Raw genomic sequence first — 22,822 nt, forward strand, 5'->3', positions numbered from 1 at the left:
GCTCCCTTAGACCATCCTCCTGTTTTTAAATTGTTTTTTCTTTTTGGATCTCTGATTGAGTGATTTTTTTCTACCCTGTCTTCTAATTCGTTGATCTGATCCTCAGCTTCCTCTAATTTGCTGTGTATTCTTTCCAGTGTATTCTTTATTTCTGCTATGTCATTCTTCATTTCCTTCATAGTTTCCATATCTTTTTTCATGCTGTTGGGCATCCTTACAATCAGTATTCTGAACTCTAGACCTGATAGATTGCTTATCTATGTTTCATTTAGCTCTTTTTATGGACACTTCTCTTGTTCTTTCATTTGGGGCTTGTTTTTTTTGTTTCCCCATTTTGGCTGCCTATTTGGGTTTGTTTCTATGTATTAGGTAGATCTGCTAGGACTCTCAGTCTTTTTGGATTGTCCCTGGTGTAGGCCAGTGTCAGACACTGTTTGTGACTGGCCTTGAGTACACTGTTTGGAGCTATCAACAACCCATGGCTTCAGGTCCCCTCCGTTGGGGCTGCATGTGTTTGGACAGGACCAAGATGGGAAGTCTGCTTTTCCAAGGCCCAGGTCCAGAAGCAGATCAGGCAAAGACTCAAAGCACTCTGAGGTTTGCCTCCTCCTGCAGGCAGACCTCAGGCTGTAGAAACTCCATGGGGTCGGGAGAGAGGTTTTCCAGAAGGGTGGGGCAATTTCTTCCCCCCAAGGCAAAAGTTGCTTGGAAGGTAAATGTCTGCCTGAGAAAGATGTCCTTTACCGTATGGGGAATGACTCAGCACAGGAATCCAGAGGGGTGCCCTCTGAGCTCTATCTCCAGAGCCCACAACCCTAGATTCTACTCACACAGCTCTAGGCCACTCTGTCCTCCCTCTGCTGGAGCACAAGGTGAGTAGCTGCATAGGATACTTTGTGCATTGGCTCTTTAAGAGGGTGCCTGAATTTCCAGCTGTCTCTCTCTGACAGACAGAAACCTGGTTGCTTTTCATAGCCAGATGTTATGTGAGCACCTTTCTCAGTTCTGGCGCTCTGGGCTGGGAAGCCCAACTTGGGGATTAGGCCCCAGAGTCCCCAGTGGGAACCCCCCACAGCTGAGATATCCCTCTGGACCTTCAGCTGCTGCCTGTGGGAGCCCAGCCAGCCCCCTTGCGCCTCCACACTTCCTCCCAGTCTCTATGTGGTCTCCGCTTTTCCTCCTTGGTTATGAGGGTGCTCTCCAGCTCGTCTTCAGTTGCAGTTGATTATTCAGGATAGTTTTTCTATATTTTAGTTGTAATTCCAGTTTGGTCCTGAGAGAGTGTCAGTGTAGCTTCCACTCAGTCCACCACCATCTTTAAGCTCCAGTCCATTTGTTTATAAGGAGTTGGGATATTTTTTTAATGGCAGGTTAAGTTGTAAGAACAAAGAAATATTTTCATAAAATGATTCAATGACATGGAAGCATGAATCAGACTGATGAATCTCAGAGGGATGGAGGAGGGCAGGTGGGTGGAGGGGGAGAGAGTAACCAAATAATTTATATGCAGATATGCACAACCCAAGGACACGGACAATGGTGGGGAGAGGGACTGGGGAGGGGGGTGGGACGGGGTGGAATGGGTAATTGGGGAAAGAAAGGGACATCTGTAATATTTTAAACAAACAAACAAAAAAAGAAATGTTTTCATAATTTTAGTGTCATTTATTAAATTGTATATTTATTAATTTTCATTAAATAAATATATTACTCTATGTCTTGATGGTGTGGAAAAAATACCAAATTTCATATCCAGTGATCCTATTCCAAATTCCCCATAAATAAAAGAAGGGGGAAAGAACAGTGCCACAGTCTAAAGAGCTGATGAACATGGCCACTTATATGGTAAAGACACAAAAAGGTCCTGCATACATCTGGAAATATTTGATGTTCCATATATTAGGCCTCTGTAGTTAACAAGGGGTGAAGTTACCTAAGCCAAATCATCAGAATCAGTCATTTCTCCACTGTAAATGTGAGGCCAAGTTTTGTTGCATTTTACATTTGCTTCCCTTGAACTTACTATTTTTCCTGAAGAACATACTCACCAGAAAGATCGAGTCCTTTGTGGTTGTGGAACACCTGGGGCTGTACATCCATGCACGGGGCTGTTGATTCTCTTGTTCTTTGGAAGACCTTTCCCAGATTTGGGGGCACTTCAATTCAATCAAGAGAGCATAAGCCTCAATATCAGTGCAGTAAAACCTCGATGTAATGCATTAATTCGGGCGAGGGGTGTCCATTAAAGCTGAAAGTCTGTTATATAATAAAGTAGGTCTTCTGAATGTGTGTTAAAAATTTGACAAATTAGCTTACCTGTTTTCACTTATGTAGACACGTTTGTATAATTAAAATTAAGTATGTATGAAAAGTTCAATTTTACAGAAAAGTTTTCTATATGTATTACAGTAATTTTAAATTTATACTGAATAGGTGTAGTAAATGTGGGCATTCACCGGGCACCGCGAGTAAACACATGCCCGCGGCCGGGGCGCGGCTCAGCGCACGTGGGAACATCAGCCGGCACATGTTAAAACTGCTGCGGAAATTTATGTAGCAAGACAACAGAACCAAAATACCTCGCAAGCTCCAGTGTGATCACGTGCTAATAATCATTTGCTGAACATTATTTATGACTAGTGACTCTTGGATTTAAATATGTAGACTACAGTTGTAGATAGGTAATATTTATGTTGGTGAAATTACGACAGTGTTTTTTCCAACATATGGCCTATTCGCTAAAATTTGTTAAAAGTAACAGTGAATTAATGACAAAAAATAACATGTTACTTTAATTATAAGCAAATCTTGGTTAAAAGCATTTTAAAATTAACATGGTGTTAATTTTCACATATGACATACAGACCGGAAATTTTGTCCGTTAAATCGAGGTCCACAAAATCGAGGGTTTACTGTGGTTCTAAAATATGTTTCACAAGGGATCTGTAACCAATAATAAAGTACCAATATTCGGGAATGATGTTTTTGTTTAAGTATGAGTTAGACTAGCATCAAAGTTATCCGTAGAGTAATATCACCCCATTCAGTCGCATTAAGATCCCCTCCATGAGTGGGAGGAAGGGGGTAGAGTCTTTCCTCATGAAATTGTTATTAATGCTGGGCGAAGCCAGGAAGTGTCTCACACACATGAACATCTTCCAAGTTGCACGTATTGAAACTGAAAAGAGACAGAAAAGTTGCTTTCTGCAGGCCCTGGTTTACTTCAGTACACAAGTATGAATCATCTTTGCATATTGTCTGCTTTGCTGAGAGCCCATTAATCAAGGCCCAGAAAGATCTCAAGGCACTGGCAAAATGCCTTTGCTGCAGAAACCTCAGTATTATGGGAATGACTTTCACACATCATTTTGTTATTTTACTCTGAAAGTGCAAATACATGAAAATTCTCATATTAATAAGCCATTGTAATATGGAAGGTATGTTGTTGCTTTTTAAGGAGGTGGAAGTGGCTAAACACCTTCCTTGAGTGTCCCCTCTCAGGCGTGTGGCCGTAGGAGGTGGGAGTGCTGTCAAAGGTGAATTATGGAAAAAAGTAGAAGCCTGTCACCTTTTGGACATCTTCTATTCAAGAAGAGGGCCCACCTATGGCCACAGCAGCGTCTGCGAGGAATACTGATTTCCTGAGTAAATTCAAATGATTTGTGACTAGCACTTGGGAAATGAAAGTGTATCTTAAACAATCTTTGATCAAGGTTTTACCTTTGTTTGGGTTGAAAAATACATTTGAAAAACTGGCTCTGAAATGGCCTGAATTTAAATTTCCTTGAACTGCTTTAGAGAAACATTTAGAGAAAGGATTTCAGTTTATTGGTGAATTGAAGTGAGTTTAGGTTGTGTCGATTTTCCTGATGGTTTTGATTGAACAAATGACTTAGTCTGTAATTGACTAACCCTCAAAATCAATCAAAGCCATGCTGTATTAAGTAAACTAAATTTAAATCCTTAAACCAACTGTGGATGTGGAACCACCTTTAAGTTTTTGAAACAAAGCACACTTTATTTTACTAAGGTAACATGGAATAGAAATTGCCAACTCAATATATAGGAAGCAAAATATAACTATTCCAGGTGCTGATATGTTACATTGATTTTGCAAATGTAAATCTATCTACCGCTAAGAAAATGGAGTCAGAATTTAGAATACCATAAACGAGAGATGGGAAATCTCTTCTGTCATGAACCATTAGAAATATTCGAGCCTTTGCAGGCCATATGGTCTCTGTCACAACTACTTAACTCTGCGGTTAGAGCACAGAAGCAGCCACAGACAATATGTAAACAAGGAGGTGTGGCTATGCCCCAATAAAACTTTATTCATGGACACCGAAATTTGAATATTATATAATTTCTATTTCTCATGAAATATTATTTTGATTCTTTTCAATAATTTAAAAATGTCAAAAAACCATTCTTGGCTCAGAACCCAAACAAAAATAAGCAGTGGGCCAGATGTGGCTCACCAACTGTAGTTCAGGGACCCTGCCTTCGATTAATGAAGCACCAGCCGTAAGAGTAAGTTGTGAACTTTAGGACACATGGAGAATGTCAATGAGTCACCCACCCTCCATGAAAGAGTAGCTATTCAACACAACATCACCTACGTGCTATCCCTGACAAAAAAGTTTACCCTGAGTCAAATAAGGAGCAACAGCCCTAGGCAGCCCGATGGCGGGTCATTCCATAAAACCGGCCTGGGCGCCTCAGAAACGTCAGGAAGGAGCAGAGGGAAATCAAAGTGCAGGAAAGCTGTTCGCAAGCAGAAAGACAAAACCTAAAAGTAACGTGTGATCTTCGTTTGATGCATAGATAAAAATAAAACAACTGTAAAAGGATATTTTAGGTTATTTGGAGAAATCTGAATATAGATTACAAATGTTACTGTATGTTACATTTCTTGAGAGTGAGGATGGTATTGTAGATGTAAGAGAATAATGCCCTTGTTCTTAGATGATATATGCTGAGCATTTACAGGTGAAGTGCTCTGGTTTGCAATTTACTTTCAAATAGTTCAATAACACAACAAAGTGTGTATGCACATGTGTGCGTGTAGAGATGAAGCAAATGCGGTAAAACAGTAACAATAAATGAATCTGACCGATGAGTATGCAAATATCATTGTGCGACTCATTCAACTCTATATAGGTCTGAAATTATTCAAAATAAAAATTGGAAAAATATATAGAGGGAAAAAATGCAGTTGTAAATTTAGTTGGTTCAAGTTAAAAGAAATTTGAAATACAAAATTATAGTGTTTGAAAAATGAGGTATTCATTAAAATTCTAAAATAATACCAATTTCATTGGAAATGAAAATAATTTGACTTGTAAGAAATAGCTAAATCATTTCACTGTGTTTTCATCTAATTTATTTCCAGGAATTAGAGCATGGGTAAAACCTAAGCTGGACAAATCAAACACAACAAAATCATCAAACTTAGTTTTTCAAAAGCCCTGAATTTAGATTGTTCAGTTGTTGCATAAGATGCATATTTATTCAGTGACCACAAATCTAAAATATTTTTCTGTAATTAAAACTTTCAAATACAAAAAACACTTCACTTCTAGTAGTCAGAGCCACATAATTCTGCATACTATTTTGCTCACTAGATTTTTTAAAATGTAGAGAAACTAGATAAGAAACAAAATTAATGGGTCATCATTTAATTTGAAGAAATAACTCTGTTTGAGGACATGAAAGGCACTTTCACAAGAAAAACTGTAAACCTTTGTAGGCAGAGACCACATTTTAGTTGTCTTTGTATCTCTAATGCCAAACACAGTGCCTCACACAAGTAGCCACTCAATGAATGCTTGTTGAATGACTAAGTGACTAAATGGGACTAGGGACCCTGCTTTGTAAGGAAACAGGTTAGGCTTGGACTTAATGTAAAGTAAACATTCAAGATGACTCTGGCATTGGACTGGGCCACTGAAGGAAGTAATGGATTCTTATTTCTTTGCTTATTTATTTATTTATTGAATTTTACAATAATAGAATAAACATATATCTTAATATATTTTTAGAGAAAACTTACCACTTAAATGTTCAGATATTTTTCTACATGTGTGATGAAGACAGTTCCTCGATTTCAAGGATTCTGTCTGTTAACATTCAATCAGGTTGAAATGGGTCTGAAAATCATGGCATATGAAGGGCTGTTGAGGGAATTAAAGAACGGAAATCATAGCAGCTGGGAGAGGATGAGTAGCTGGTCTCGATTACCTTCAGGGTTACCATGAGAAACAAGGGGTAGAAATTCTCTGAGCAGCTGACCAGGAAAGAATTAGGACCAGTGAACAAAATCAAAGGTGGGGAAGGGGGACACTATGCAGATTTTAGCAACCCAAGAAATAGCTAACGGAGAGACATGCCCAACAGAGGCGCCGCTGGCCCGAGCAGATAAGCCACTGTCACCGCAAGCGTGTAGGCAGAGCTGCCAGGCCGTTTCCAAGGGTAGCTAAGGAGGTAGCACCTACACGGAGCAAGAGACGAGGCTGTTCCCTCCTTTCCAACCTGAAAAAGCACCGCACAATAAACCTGAAAGGCGTTCTACAAATTCAGCGTTAACACTAAGTAGATTACAGTGGTGCCTCGGTTTTCGAACGTCTCCGCCGACGAGCGTTTCGGTTTATGAAAGGCCGTAAGCCTGGAAGGAAACGCTGCGGTTCTCGAACCCGCCTCCGAGTCGCACACGCCCCGCGGCCTCCGCTGAGCGCAAGCCCCTGAGGCCCAGCCGTGGGCTGTGGGTCCCTCGGTTTCCGAATGTTTCAGAACAAGAACCATCTTCCGGAGCGGATTGCATTAAAAAACCGAGGCACCACTGTATTAATAAACAAAAACTTTCAATGCCTCAAGGTCTTCACTGAGCATATCACTGCTAAATAAAACCTCATGGTCTGTTTGTCCTTTGAGTGTTTTGCTAATCGATGTAGACTTGGCATTAGTTAGGACCCAAGGATTTAGGTTGTCTCAGTATACAAAATGATACAGCTCAACAGAAATCCAGAATGCTCTTAGGTATTTCAAAGACACTAGGACGTTTTTCCCTCTGCATCTCGGCCACTCTCCCTGTTATTTTCTGTTGCCCTCTCAAGATTAGCTTATCTTCTATAGCTACCTCCTAACAAGACATTTCTCTCTAACGCCTTCCCCTGTAATCATCCTGAACCCTGCAACTAAACGCCTGCCTAACCCCCTTGGGAACGAATTACTATCCATTCAAAAGTCTAGATCGACTCATCAACCTAGAAATATGTATGGAAAAGATGAGAAGGGGAATAAAAACACACCTAGTTATTAAAATGGTAGAAGTATAGACTAGTACTTTCTAAATGTTCTTGGTGCGCTACTAATACAGTTCTAATGATAAACAATAGAAGGTGCAAAACAAAGATTTGGCAACATTTCCTTACAACCTAGCACAGCGCATACAAAAGCTCCAACGTAACTTTTAAAAGACCCTCCATTACGTCTGCCAACTTACCTTTCCTCCTCCTGCCTCTGCCGGGAGCCTCCCTAACCGACTGCCTAACCTTCTGCTCTCTTCTAACCCCTTTCTCTCGCTGTCCCTCGTTGCTGCTTCTGTCTTTGTACCTCTGTCACCACTTAGCTCGTCTCCTCGCCTGCAGGGCCACTGCGGCATCTCCTCTGTGTTCCCTTCACCCAGGACGTGGGAAGCCTCCTGAGGACAGGGCCTTCGTCCAGGACCATCGCATCCCCTGCGTCTAGGAGCGTGCCTGGCAGGTAGAAGGCGCTGATGAACTCAGTCGAATGAATGATTGTCCTTTCTGTGACTATATGAATCCACAACGTTATTTCTTTTTGAAATTTGATATAAATTGATTATATATTTTGTATGGTTTTTCTAATCACATTATATCTTTTTCTAGATGTTTACGTGTTTTAGTGTAGGTCTCTCAAAATGAAAAGATAAATGTCATCCATATTACCTAATTCAATATTTCAATTCAACAAATTTTTATTGAATACCTACTGTGTCAGGCACTTTAGTAGGCATTAGAATAAAATTATAAACTGCCTTTAACGAGAGCAGTAAAGACCAAAGGGAATATTTTTTAGCTAATTTCTTTTACACAAAATAAATACCCTTGAAATCTATAATCTAAATCAAAATAGTCAAATTTTCTATACTTTTCTACCATCTTTCTATCAAACCCATTCAAAAGAATTATATAAAATAAATATAAGATGTACTAGGTATCCTGAAATCCAACATTAAAACCATTAATGATAAGTAGAAATAAAAAATCTAGGACATATTTTTACTGGTTTAGGGGAACTGGAATTAAATCATTTGTGTTCCAAGATCTTTATAGTGATTGAAAAGATTTTGAAAATTGTGAAGGCTTCATGTGTAGTTTCTAGTTTAAGTAATTTTAAGCCTCTTATGCAATATAGATATTTTGGAAGCTGCTATATGTAATATTTTTTTCCAAAACCAGATGCAATAATTTGGTAAAGAACACAGGTAGAAGAGATCACTAATTTTCCTTTTCCCCTAATAAGCTATGTTTATTATGCCAATTTTAATTACCATGCAATCTAATGGATTTAAGGCTTATATTTTCCACATCACTAGACATCACAAACATGAAAGCATTTTATACTGTCATTATACATCAATGTTTGTACTGGGTTATACATATATACAGAAACATTTCACACATCTTAACCTTGCTATTTCCTCCTTTCAGACCAACTTAATTTTACCGTAAAAGCAGCTTTTTAATAAATGGTATAAGAAATACAGCAAGGCACACTTCTTTTAAAAACTTTTTTCTCATAACCACCTCAAGAAGCATAAAAAAAACCCAAAAAATGTTGTACATAATTTAATAGAATATCACCAGTTTGTAATATACAACACCATATAGTTGTTTCTTGAAGTGCTGCATAGATTATTCTTTTTAAAATAAAATAAATAAAACGGTGCTTTTATAAGTTGCTTACTTTTGAAAGAAAAAACAGTGTTTCTTCTCTATGCTGCAATCAAATCAAATCAAATGTTGCCCTTTTAGGTAAAACTCTTTCAATAAACATAGGCATCTTACCACTACAAAAAAATTCATACTGAAACATGAAATTGGTCAGGTACTGGCAGGGGCTCATTCCAGACAGGCGAGTTTAATGGACCATCCACTTGGCGAGCTGCAGGACTTGAAAGAGCAGATGGGGAGGGGGGAGGCCAACAGAAAAGTCTTGCTGGAGAGGCGGGGCGGCAGAGGTAGCTTGGGACAGGAATCCACGGGAGAACAGGCGGCGTTGCTCAACTTCTGCGACAGTCACCTAAAGAGAACCAGGGCGCACATCCAGATCACAAGGCCGTGTGGACAAACCGCATTCGGAAGGCAGGGTCGTCTCGGGAGAGGTCAGTGTGAGGAACGGCAGTGACGTGATGGAACGGAGACCAGCCTGGGGTGGGAGTGCGAGGCCGCCCCCGAGGTGCAGCCAGGCTTATCTACAAGGAACGAAAAAGTGACAAAAAGAGGCTTCAGAATGTCTGTTTCATTCGTATCACCCAGGCCTTTGAGGAACCACTGAAGGCTGCCATTTCGGGACTACCTGCTAATGTTCTGAAATAAAAGGATACATAAAATATAAAGTAATTTAAATAGCCCAAGGTTCACATTACTGACAGAAGTGTTTCAGAATCAATGTGAAAAATACATCGATTTTTTTTAAAGACGTGGTTTTAAAGAAATCAGGGGACAGCATCAAGTTTGACTTTTCCTCTGGATCTCATCCGCTCCTTTGCTGATGAGCTCGGTATCAGACACTCACGAGAGCCTCGGCTCCCATGCCACGTGAATCTGCAAAGTGTCAACAGTCATTCACAGACTAGGAACCTAGGCCGTCAGGTTTAACCCTTCCTACAGGGAGACTGTATGTGTGACCGTGTAATTGAACAATTCCACCATTATATAGTGGCGAAATATTCATAACATTGTGATAATCCCAAACGGGTCAGCCCTTGCCTATACAAGGATATAACTGGGGCTTCTAGCTCAAATACGAATGCATTTCACTGAAGGCAAGGACTGTACTGTGTAAGTGAGAATGATTCGGTTATTTCTATACATCTGATGGCTCCGATACACATTTTTTCCAAACTCAATTGGGTCTGCCTATTTTTAAGTGGGGAAAAGCAACCTGTTGAATGTGAGGAGCGCATAAATTCTAGGTTTAGGCAATACAGGATACAATTTCTTAAGGTCCTCTGACCAGCCCTCAAATAAAGCAGGCTTTTGATTGTCTGGATTGCAGCTGAGTTCTGAATTCTGATGTCAGGTTGCTTTACTGACCTTTAAGAACTAAACATTCTCATTCTCTGTCTTGCTCTTTCTTGACAACCTTACAACCTGTTTAAGAGCCAGAAAATCTTTAGCTAATATGGTTTGGCCGGAGCCACAGGAAGTTGGGGAGAGAAGGCAAATTTAGGAACAGGGAGAGACAGACAGGAACCGATGGGATGATATTTGGTACAGTAAAATAATGCAGTAACTCAAGAAAGAGCACAGTGCATTGTTCAAATGGTGAGGACATGACTCATTTGAAACCTGGCTGCTGAGCAGTGAATCCTAGGTGAGGCATATCTGATCTTACTAAATACTGGTGTTTAAATTCTCTCTGGATAATCAATTCTTTCAGCTTGGCCCACTTGGAAAGGGGCAAGCTAAACTGCCTGAGACACAGATCTGTGTGTGTGTGTGTCGTGGGTGATGCCCAATAAAATCTTTATTATTTATCATGACAAAGCTAGATATTCAGAAGTGCTGAATAATTTAAAAAATACTTCACATCCATCAGAACCTTGATTTACCGAAGTGATTTCAATGGTAAATGTGATAAGATTACACCTGTATTCTTTAGTGAAAAATGAATATACTATCACCAAGAGTAGTTTCTTAAACCTGCTTGGCCAGCTTTGGATCATATTAAATATGTAGTGTCAATCCAATTAATAGAATGAAAATTTGTGGTGCATACATGAGAAATGTTTGCTCTTACAGCTTCCTCAGTTTGTAAAAACGGAGCAGCAGCACTTTTTACTGTACATGTGTACACTTGAGCACACACTGGCTGCAGGCGACGAGTTAAATTTTTACACCACAGGATTTATCCTGCATGAAGTTAAGGGTTAAATCACTCACCAAAGATCAGAGGCTTATGATGAGGATTATGAAGAAATAACTGTCAGAATACACCGAAAAGATTAGTGCAAAGTACATCTCTTAGGCAGGTCCTGGGAGGCACTCCGCACATACATTATTTCTTCCTCCAAATTAGGCAGAAATATCTAGATCTATTCAGTTACCTTTCTTTTGATGTGATTTGCTATAACTGACCTCTCTACTTTTATAGAAACATGACATATAAATGAAAATAGTGGAAAGCACAGCAGTGTGCCTGGAAGTTGGTGCAAACGCCTACTGTGTTAGATGATGTCAAGAATTCTCACACACTTTCAGTGGGTTTTTAATGAGAACACAGTAAATGACAAAACTTTTCAAAAAAATGTTAAAAATTTTGTTACTGTTGCAAATTGTATTGCTATTATTCTAAGTTATAGCTCTTCTAGATGACATAATAATTTCATCATCTGCAAACTTATTTCTAAAAAACCAGCATGTTGAATTTGCAGAATTTCATTATCCTGATAAAAAGAGCACTCTGACTGATGTTTTCAAATGGCTTAAAAAGTAGAGTTTTGTTGTTGTTTTTTCTCCTTTGAATCTTGTAGGAAGAACAATGACAATTAAGCTTTTATAAGCATGAAGCCTCGTATCTACCAAATAATTTTACTATTTATTCCTGAAATTGAACCCTGAAGTCATGTCAAGATTTTGGGATTAAATAACTTGCTCGGGTTGGTAGTATTTTAACAATATGTAAATCTTTAGACCCAGGTACCCGTGCTAATGATTGGTGAAAATTTTAGGTATCCAGATGTTTTGTGTACATGCTACTGAAAAAAACTGAACCAGACTAGTAAATACGGCTATTTAAATGACCCTAGGCTGATAACGAGTCACTTGGGGGCAATGTGAGTTCTGCAGAAGTAAAATCTGGCTGCTTCTCCCGTTGCTTGGGACAGGGCCAGGCATCGCGTCGCAGGGGCTCAAGAAAATATTGCTGACGGGCAGGCGGGCTGGCTGGTAGATTTACACTGGCCCTGCCTGCAGAATGTGAGGGTCACACATCCACTTCCCCAGGCCTGAAGATGGGCTGCTTATCATTACATGTCATGCCAATTCTAAGTCTGTCTCAGAGAGAGAAGCAATCCCCAGGGCATCAAAACGGAGGAGTGCATCCTGGAGGTTTCTCCAGTGCCAGAGCTTCTCCCGCTTCAGATCAGCATGACTGCTGACTTGAGGGTCACAGTCACATGAATCATACTCAGAGGGGTGTTGCTTTCAAGCCTTTACCCCTTTCAGAGAACAAAAATCAGCCAGGCTCTGCCAGCCCTTCTGCGGAGGTTGGCAGAGCCAGCGGTACAACTGCTTCTCACAGAACTTGTTTGGAAGCAGCTTATGGAACCGCGGTTCCTCGCCCCTAATGGTCAGTGTCACCGCACACTGATCGAGGACGTGATTGCGGGGTGGGCCTCTTTCACAGAAAATACATTTCTCTTGCTCTCACTGTTGTTCTCATTTGCAGCCAATTGTAAAGAGCCTGAAACACAGAACATTAGCTGAGCTATATTAGTAAGTAGGATGCCTTTCTCCCATTTTGCATGCCGAGTTTATTTTTAGGGAACATATATGGTATAGATCCCCCCTCATGCCTCATTTCTAGCAGCTCCACACAGAGTCACACATTTTAATGAGCCCAGGGCACAGGTGTTGCAGGAAAAAAAATAATGATGTTTGCCATTCATCTTTCAAATTAAATAATGTGTTTTTAAATAGTAACTTTTTTCATAATACATTATGGGAACAACATTTATCTGTCACATTTTAAAAGATGTATTTGTAATAAATGTAAATTACTTTTAGAAAATCAGTAATTAGGCTCATCAAAAAATAAACAATCTGCCACAAAAAAGATAATCTTTAGCATAGTTAAGTATAATAACTGTTATTTGAATAAGTTAACAAATTAGGGTAGATTGCTTCTGTAATTCATTTCCTATAGCACAAGTTTAGGTTACGACATTAAGCTGCAGGAGTGGGGGTGGCGATGGCACTTGGCACCTCAACTTTGGTAAAATACAACTCTCACGTTCAAAAGCTCAACTTTTCTTTAAACATGATTGAGATAGTATATTTATCACTGGGGCTTGGAAATGGGAAATGACAGAATTTTTGTGTCACTTTGAGAACTCTATCACCATCTCAGAATTATCAATCAATAGCTGTCTTATTAAGCAAGAAGAGTGGAATGACTTTCTTAAAAAAGTGAATGGAAATCAGCCTGTCACCTTCAGGCAAAATTCAGAAATTCCGTTTTTATCAAAACACCATTAACTTGGCGGGAATTCTCTGTGCATTTGCTTTCTGGGCCTGTTCTCAGTCTGCGTGGATAAACAAAAGCCTCTTCTTTAACATCCACTTTCCCCTCCCGTGTGAATCCTCAGGCTTGGCCGTGATGAGGAGTTGTCACAGCACAGCCTTCCACTGGGGAAGCAAATGTGACGATAGTTCCTTTAAGCAGAAGCATTAAAGGAAGGCCCAGATCAGGAGACACAGCCTTTAACCTAATCACTGTTCATCTTCAGGCAGGAGGGAGGCAGGCATGCGTTTTGATCAGAGGGCATAACTGCAATTTGGAGAACTGGGTTTTCTTCCCTCAGTGGAAGAATTTGAGGCCTTAAGTTATTAGGCTACTTCCTCAAATTTTGTATTCTTCCTGCCAGAATGTTGTAATAAGTTAATGTCACTAAAAATGTCATTTGTGACTGTTTGTCCCCTTTTTGCTTCACAGTTACTTGCATTGTTGGGAGTATTTCTTTCAACTAAATGTCTTCTGCAGATAAATATCTGCCATGACCAGATATTCTAACTGGTCTTTTCTCCCATCATGGCTTTGTTGACTCAAGCTCATATTTTAAGCATGTGTGTGCCTGTGTGTATACACACACAGGCACACACATATATATGCTAAAAATATTTTAAATGTGTATTAAAAACATGAGAACTATACGTACTTTTCCTTTTTTAAAATTTAATTTTTTTCCAACACCACTTATCCCCTCTATGCCTCTCCCCCCCCACCCCCCCACCCTCCCCACATACCTTTCGATGAGATGATGTTCATGCTTGGAGAAGGTCACAGTCTACCTATGCATATTTCTATGTCGTTCTTCATCAAGGTTTAGAAGATCTTCACAGGTTACAGTTTTGGGGTTGGGAAGCAGTGCGGCCTTGTCTTTGGACTGCTTTGCCTTTGAGGAGAGCCCCGGGACTCTAGACTTGGCTGAAGCAGCACTGTGTTCTTCTGGCATTCCAGACTCACCTGGGTTTTCTGAACTTTCTTTTTCACTGCCCAGCCTTGAAGGAGTAGCGGACTCTGAGCTTTCTCCACAGACACTGGAAGCTTGGGGTAAGCCAGCCACTTCCTTTCCAGCATCAGATCCTTTCTGAAGGGGAGGACCTGCAAGAGCTATGTCTGCGTCATCAGCTAAGAGAGAAATATCACTGCACCTAGAAGAGCCCTCTGCTGCTTGTAAGGGCCCCGCAGCCTCACGGTCACCTGCAGGTTCACTTGGAGGAGCGCTGGAGGAGCAGGGCTCGTCTCCATCAGGGTCGCCCTCGACACAGGCCTCAAAGAAGCATTCAATGTCTTCCTTGTCTTCTAGGCCAGAGTCAGTAATGTCCAGCGGCAAAGGAGTGTTGCTCTTCTCTTCTATGTAATTGGTGACCTCTCCACAATCACTGTCATGAGATGAGAGAGATAAGTAGGAATAAAAGTCCCCTTTTCTCAGCTGGATGGGCCGGTGAGAATGTTCTAACACTTTCTCCTTGATTTGAGTTAATGACGTAGGAGTGGCTGCCTCATTTTCAGGTTGAGATTTACTTTTTAGGGCAGTTGAAGCCATGCCAATGATTTCCTTAACAAAGTCATGTACTGAACAATCTTCAGCATCTTTTTGATGGAAAATATCTGGCTCACAGTCGCAACAGGAAGTGTTGTCACCCACAGAGGCGTTTTCCTCTGTTTCATTTTGTTCAAGGGCTAGGCAACAACCAGCAGATTTTCCAGCCACACTTAGCGCATCATCACATGAAGATTTCAGTACATCAGAGTCGTGTCTATTGATGACTCTGATTTCCGAAGGCATTTCTGGGCAAGACTTCTCAGTGGGAGTAGAAGCAGGCCTTTGATTTTCAAAATGGTGGTGGTTTTGACATTTCTTTGGAAGGTGTCTTACAGTTTGGGAGACAGATTCCTTTCCAGCCATGTCTGAATCATCAGAGCTATCCCCAGATGCTTTGCACTTACAGTGCTCACTCTCTGAAATCCTCTTCCTGGCTGAATCAAGATTTTCTGATTCCTTTGAAATCCCATTAAGTTTGTCCTTCTGTCTTTCTGGAGTACTTTCGACATTACCATTTTCCACGTCAGCCACATATGGATCCTTATTAATTTTGAAAATATTTTTCTTATTTTCACCTTTTGTTCCTAACTCATGGATGTGGGATACATTCTTACCGTTCCCATTATTTTCAGAGAGATGTTTTATGGAGCCATTTAGAAGGGCCTCAATGCTCAGAGTATCAGAGGGATTTGTCACCTCACTGCTACTTATATCCTTACTGCCCTTTATTTCGTCACTGAGATTACACCTTCTCTTATCTCTAGTCAAGGAAAGTTTTGGTCTAATCCAGGTGTGCAGTTCATTCTTTATATAGTCCAGTCCTGACATCAAGTTGCATTCTTCGTAAATTTCATCATCTGTTGCAATACTGGAGTCATCATCTTCATCTTTGATGCAAAGCTCTTCTTCCGTCAAGGTGAGGGTAGAGCTGGAGAGGAGGTCACTGTCGTCCTCATCATCAGTGCAAGCGGAGGTGCAGGAGACATTAACAATCATGCTGACGTTGACGTCGCTTTCATCAGCCACCGACCGCGTCAGGCGCTTCCTGAACGACGCATTGGATTCCGGGATCTTGTTCTTGTGTAGCACAATATCCTCTGAGCAAAGGGAGAGCTCGTCACTGCTGCTAAGTTCTGTAAGAGATGCCGGGGAGTCCTCATTGATAGAAGATGCTATGTCCAATGACAGCTGGCCAGTAAAAGACATCTTTTGGGAACTGCTTTGAAGAGTGATATCGGAAACGCTCCGCTTTATCTTTTGCTCTGAGGGGCTCTGGATATTCTCCAAACGATTCAGGAGATCTAATGTCCTTTTACTCAGTTCCCCAACTGAGCCACTGCTCACACTTATATCCCCAGAGCTGTGACAGCTAAAAAGATCTTCATTGCTTTTATAGGATGTCAACCAGCTTTCTAGAGAAGTGCTTCGCTGGAGGCTGTCACTGCCATTTTTAAAGATGCCCAATCCAAATAAATCACCCCCTGGAGAAAGGGACTCGACAGATGAACTATGAGATAGAAGGGAGAGCTGTTTGGCATTCTGCGTGCCGGTGAACGTCTTCTCCACATCACCACTTTTATATGAATTGTGATCCATTTCATGGGGTGCACTTGCCAAAATCCTTTCATGGGGAGGTGCATCTGGTTGTAACTCTGTAGCTTGATGTTTAGATTTGCAGGACTTTTTATCAAAATAAAAGCCATGAAGCAGGGGATCCTCTACATGTGCTTTTTCACTTTGTGACTGTTTCATGATCATTGGTAATTTGAGTTTTGAGCCTTGGAGGTATGAGTAATCATAAAATGTAAACACATCATGTTTCCCTTGTAACTCTTCTCCCAAACAACCAGGGGTATGTTTGGTAACACTGTTTAAATCTCCAACTTTTCCATTTACACGACCCACTGGTGAAATGGATGACTGAGAGCTATTTGGAAGCTTAATGGCTTCTTCCTCATCTTTAAATTTTTGCTTTAACACATTAATGGCATCCCCCATTTGTGGGTCCAGATGTTCGGTTTCAGGGTTACTAGGGGACCTATCTGCCATATTGAGCAAGCACATTTCAGAGTTAGTCGTGGTGTCCGTGTCTGCTTCACTGACGATTCCACTCTCACTGCCTGAATTCTGGCTCATGTCTCCTCCGTGGCATGGGCAGGGCTTCACCAAACTGGAACCCCCCAGAAGATCTGGCAGAGATTTGGTAGATGAAAATGAGGAGTCTTTACTGAGACTCTTAGTTAAAACACTAGGCTGTGTCATGCTGGAGAGCTTTGGATTACTTTTCAGGAATGGCATGTGGTTGTCCTCATAGAGCTCCACATTGTGGAGGCTGTATACTTGGTAAATGTGGGGACTGGAGGGGGCAGTAACACTTGGGGCATACTGAGACCCCCCACGGTCGCCTGCCTCTTCTTCATAACCGGGGTCCTCACTACTTGTCTCTTCAAGTTTTAGGGGAGGCCTGACGGGCTGGGGTTCTTGGTCGAGGTCGTTCGTTTCTTCGTTCAGACTGATTAACTTGTTACTTATATCAGTTTCATCCCATTCGAGGGCGTCCTCGCTGGCCCCAGTTAGGTCCATCAAGCCGGGGTCAATCACATTCAAAGCCTCCTGTGCAGGGAGAGGAAACAAAGAAGAATCAGGGAACACGAGCGGGAACATTTTACCGGTTCGAAATCTCTCGGGGGAGTCAGGAAAAAAACTTGCTCCAAGCGTAGATTTGAGAGAGAGCATAATTATCAGCCCTTTCCTCCCTGGAATAACATCCGAAATTATTGAAAACAGGCTGTTCTATCGATAGTAACTTGTCACCGAAGGCAATAACATAGATTAAAATGTAAGATGATTATAGTCAAGTTGTAATTTATGGAATTAACCATTTCCTATTGATTCTTCTACATTTTAAGCCTTGGATTGGGTGAAGATAAAACTCAGGTAAACGAAGGTAAAAAAAAAAAAAAAAAAGAAAAAGTAGAGCCTGTGACATCTCTTAAGGCACATTCACTCTGACACTTGGTTCTGGAGCCCACTATGGAAGACTATCTGCAGCCACCTACGGGGAAGCCCTCTTGCCCTTCCTGGGCTCTCCACTTGAGGCAGTTTTTGCCTGGGGACATAGAAAAAAGATGTAGCCCCCCCGTGGAGCCATTCAGGTTCCAGAGGCTCTCCAGTCTTTCCTTTGCTCCGCCTTCCCTTTCAGGGCAACGCCTCTGTGGAATTTGGCCCTGCTCCCAATCAGACCCAAGATGAGCAACGCTGGGCTGTTTCCTCACCTGCATCTTCCTGGACCCTGAGTCTCAGGCACCAGTGCTCCAGGGCAGACCCTTAATCACAGTTCTCAGTCCCTCTCTTCCCCACCTCTCTCTCTAACAGAGATTCCACTTTGGCCCTTGTTGACTTGTTTCCCTATGTTCAGCCCTGCTTGGAAACCTCCCCCACTAGCCCTCCTTCAGCCCTAGAATAACAACTACCTGCAGACTTGCCCGGCTCCCAAGGATGCAGTAGCTCAGACTCTCCTGTGCTGTTCTCTGCCTGCACAGCTGGGACCCTGGATCTTGGCTTGGACTTCCCAGCTTAACCCTGTTTAGGTGGCGCTTGACACATTCTGGGACACAGCAGTAGCTGAACTGGCTCTTGGACTCTGTCCAGAATCCTTCACCATCCTCACTTGCTGTCCAGCTGTCCGGATTCATGCTAAAGCCGAGAGAGGTGATATAGGTGCTCCAGGCCCTGTCATGCTCAACCACAGACAGAAACTCAGACGGAACCTGGCTGTTGCGTGCGTGCTTGTGCGGGGTAGCCAGGCGGAAGAGCGTGGCTCGGGAACTGCGGAGGGCTTGAAGTGCTGATTTTGCCGCCAATCTGCATGGCTTTGGCCAAGTTGCTTAACCCCTCATCTGAGCGCCAGTCTCCTCATATTACTTGTTAAAGGGGGCGAGCACTATCTTTCAGGATAATTCTGAGCACTAAAGGAGCCACTGCCTATGAAGGGCTGGGGGGCAGTCAGTATAAGGCAGCTGTGATTCTCAATGCACGTGGAATTGCTCTAGGGTGGCCTTGAGTCCACTCGTAAAGGGTTCTCCCTGCCTCCCTCCTTCCCTCCTTCTCATCAGTCCTTTCGAGTTGCTCTCAAGACCACAGGGATTCATGCCAGGGTAGGCAGAGAGAGGCGTCATACAGTATAAGGGGTCAGCATATTTGCATTACAATTCAGATCCACTCTAACAGTCCGGTTGGAAAAAACGGGCCTAATGCTTTATTCCCCAGGAGAGGGGAGAAGCCTTCACCAGCAAAACATTAGCAGAACTTTCTCAGTCCTCAATCCTTCCTGAAACTAATAGTTAAAGGATACCACATGGACACATTAAGTATAAAATACCCATTAGCACTTTATTATACTGGATACGTAAGAGATTATCTGTATAGCCTACTTAAGTTTAAGAGAGTCCGGTTACTAAGTAAACATTAATTAAGGGATATTTTTAAATTTTATAACAGCAATCTTTCCCGCTGCCAATGCCGCGGCAGTTAATTTAGCACACCGGCGCTCATCACGCTCGCTTAGGTATGGAGTACATTCACTGGGATGAATTTTTATTAGAATTTCTGTTTATTCTTTGCCTGCTGATAACAGCAATACTAATGACTGGTTAGTATGGCTAATGAATGTTAAAATCTTCAGCTGCAGGAACAATCAATCAGTCTAATCAAATAGTATATTAATTTCAAATACTATCTTGGCTGACACTATACTTGGAGAGTGCTAATAAATAATTGAACTAGTCTTTCAAAGGAGGTCTCCTTGTAACTCTCTGGTTGACTCGAACATTGAGCAGCACAGATTTTCGATGACAGTCCCACACCGGGGCTCACACGAGACACAGGGACTGTGCCATCTGGATCTGTGCCGGGAGCTCGGACTCATCTTCCATGACACAGTCATTTTCTGACCAAATGCTGCCTTATCGGCTTTACAAATGCAAGCCTAAGAAAGCATAAAACTTACAGCAGCACCTAAAAGAACACATCCTCTGTTCAGTAAAGTAGTTAGAGTGGAAAATTTCCACAAAAAATTATTAAACTTTAGGTTCTATTGCCTTTCCCCCTTCTTAATTCTCTCCTATAAATCAATTTATTTTAATTTCTGAAATTTTTTTTTGTATGTCAACTCCAGGGATATCTGACAAGATCCCTTAGCAAATTGTTCACTTTAGACTTTAACTTTGCATATTAGAAAAGCACTACTCACTCTGCTCTCATTCATTCTTTTCTCTTGTGGATTAAATTATGTCAATATTTTCAATAAAATCTCCATTTCCTCAAGATTTAACCTCAAACATAAAACATACCCTGGGGGCAAAAATGTGGGAAACGTTTCCAAGAGGAAAGACATTAGAATATTTATACTACTAAAAAGTTATCTTTGAAACAGAAGATATATGTATAGAGTAATATAAATGGTAGGAAAATTATTTGGTTGAATGCTCTCTTTGATGATAGCCCAACACAGTCAATAATGTTCAAGCTAATTAACCATTTTTGTTGTTATTTTTTCTAGAGGAATGGTCTGATACTTAAAACACACACACACAAGTGTTCCTGTCTTTGATAAAGTGATAAATCAAAAATGGATGAGCTGGTGAGCTGTGCAGTCAGACTGCCTGGATTCCCAAGGGATGGGGGTGTGTGGAGGGTAACCCATCTCCCTTCTTTTATCCCCACATAGAAAAAAAATGAATGTGGGCAAAATCTAAGAATACTTGGCTGGAACCAAAAGAATGGCCAGTGGTACATGAGGTTCCAATAGAGAGTCTGCAATTCCAGAGGTAATTCTGGATTAAATTAATTTATGCAAGGGTCTTTCATTCATAAACTTGCTTCGCTGGTACAGGACTTCGGCCTAACCCAAGGGCTTTATATAAATAATTACACACACACACACACACACACACACACACACACACACACACACACACCCCTTTAAAGATCTGTCCGAGAAATAAGTAGAATTAATTGGTGCTAGTTTATTTTTATTCTTGGAAGCGGGTTATTTATATTAGCACAGTATATACAGAGAAGGTAACTAAAGGTGGCTGGGAAAATGGTGATGATGATGATGAGGGAACCAAGATTCTAGCTGCAGCAAGTAACACACAACCAAATTAACTTCCTTCTCTACTTGCATGTCTTTAATTGAGTTAGGTCTCCCAAGATTGCATTTCTAGGATTTTCTTAAAATTTTAGGTTAAAGGGTGAATTTTTATAAGAGATAAGAAATATATTATCAGCTAAATGGTGGAGATGAAGGAACCTGGCATTCTATAAAACAACTCAACAGAGATTTGAAATGGCTACCTCAGGATTCCTTTAGTTTCCTTTAAAAAGTTGCATCTTTTGAAAATCTGAAGACTCTCAAAAAGAAAAGGATTTTTTGTGATTTCACTCAAAGTTTTGGTGCTCAGAGTGGAAAAAAACATAGGAGGTCTTGCAATTTGTGTTCCCCTTGTTTATTCTAGACCCTAGAGTTTCCTGAATGATACTGCTTGCAAAGCTCTGGGAGAAGGGATTTATCTGTAGAAAAGTAGAATACAACAACAAAAAATTAACAAAAATGATTAAAAAAAGATAAAAGCATAAACAGTTTGAATTGTAATAGTTACCATAACGCAAAAAGCAGACCCACAGTTTGAGGGGGCAATGAGCAGGAGGGAGAAAATCATGCATATAGGGTGTCCCTCCAAAATGTATATACACTTTAATAGCTGATAGCTTTAAATGAAAATGAAATGTATTTTAATAAACACTGCCTTTATAATTATTCAAAGTGTGTATATACATTTTGGGGACACCCTGTATATCCAAGTTGGGGAATCAATGGAAATGGGGGGAAATTCCAACCTTCATATATCCACTCTGATTTTGTGAGGCAATATTTTCCCTAGCACCCACCTCCGAATCTAAAACCAAAGCGCCTGAGCATTAGATGAGTACTTATTTTCCTAAACTGACTTAGGTAGAAATTTTAAAAAACCATCAACCACCATAACAAACAGCTAGCTTTCAGAAAATGGAAAGACAACTTTTATGAAAACTTAGAGTTTACATTACTCTGTGTCTTGCTTGGCAGAGAACTGACTCAGAGTTAGCAAGAAAAAAAAATATAGATGAAAAAATAAATCGAGTAAAAAGCAATGATCACTGTTTATCAACTATTTTGGGATTTGGGCTAGAAACTCAAACAGATCTGGGTTTGAATCCTGCCCCCCCCCCCATGTCAGTTCTGTGATCCCGGACAAGTGACTTAACATCTATATGCACAGTTCCAACATTGGTTTATCCAAGATCATCACAGTACCTCCTGTCTACCTTAGAGATTGTTGAGAGCTTTAAGTGAAAATACATTTGTAAAGTCCTACAGGGAGGGCCTGGCACGCAGCAGGGGTACAATGACTGACAGCTGTAAGCATATATGCCTTGTGCTGAAGTGAGAGGAGGATGGTAGAACAGAAAGGCTAACTGTTAAATAACCGTAAGAACATTTGCATTAAAACTGGTGGTTGGTTGACTAATCACTTTAGTACAACCACTAGCATGGAATTCAGTGAAATAAACAGCAAGGCTTAGGCCCTTACTCCCACTGTACGGTAAATAGGCTGTAGGTTTGTCTTTGCCTGTTTTGACTCGGCAAACCTCAGGAATAACTAGATGAGCAAGGACACCTGCCCGTCCCTCAGCAAGGCC

General features: G+C 41.0%; 1 protein-coding gene across 2 annotated transcripts in view; it reads right to left on the reverse strand.

Annotated features, from left to right (window-relative positions):
• Positions 1-7,976: 7,976 nt before the first annotated feature.
• The window catches only part of AKAP6 (A-kinase anchoring protein 6), a 516,415-nt gene continuing 501,569 nt past the window's right edge, over positions 7,977-22,822 (reverse strand). For both annotated transcript variants that reach the window (XM_081157931.1, XM_081157932.1), the window contains 2 exons: positions 14,277-17,692; positions 7,977-9,499 (listed from right to left, as the gene is read on the reverse strand). In XM_081157931.1, the coding sequence (XP_081014057.1) occupies positions 14,318-17,692 (3,375 nt within the window). In that variant the 3' untranslated portion in view covers positions 7,977-9,499; positions 14,277-14,317. The remainder of the gene's footprint in view (positions 9,500-14,276; positions 17,693-22,822) is intronic.

The sequence above is a fragment of the Miniopterus schreibersii genome (assembly GCF_964146895.1).
Source record: "Miniopterus schreibersii genome assembly, chromosome: 1".
In the NCBI taxonomy this organism is placed as follows: Eukaryota; Metazoa; Chordata; class Mammalia; order Chiroptera; family Miniopteridae; genus Miniopterus; species Miniopterus schreibersii.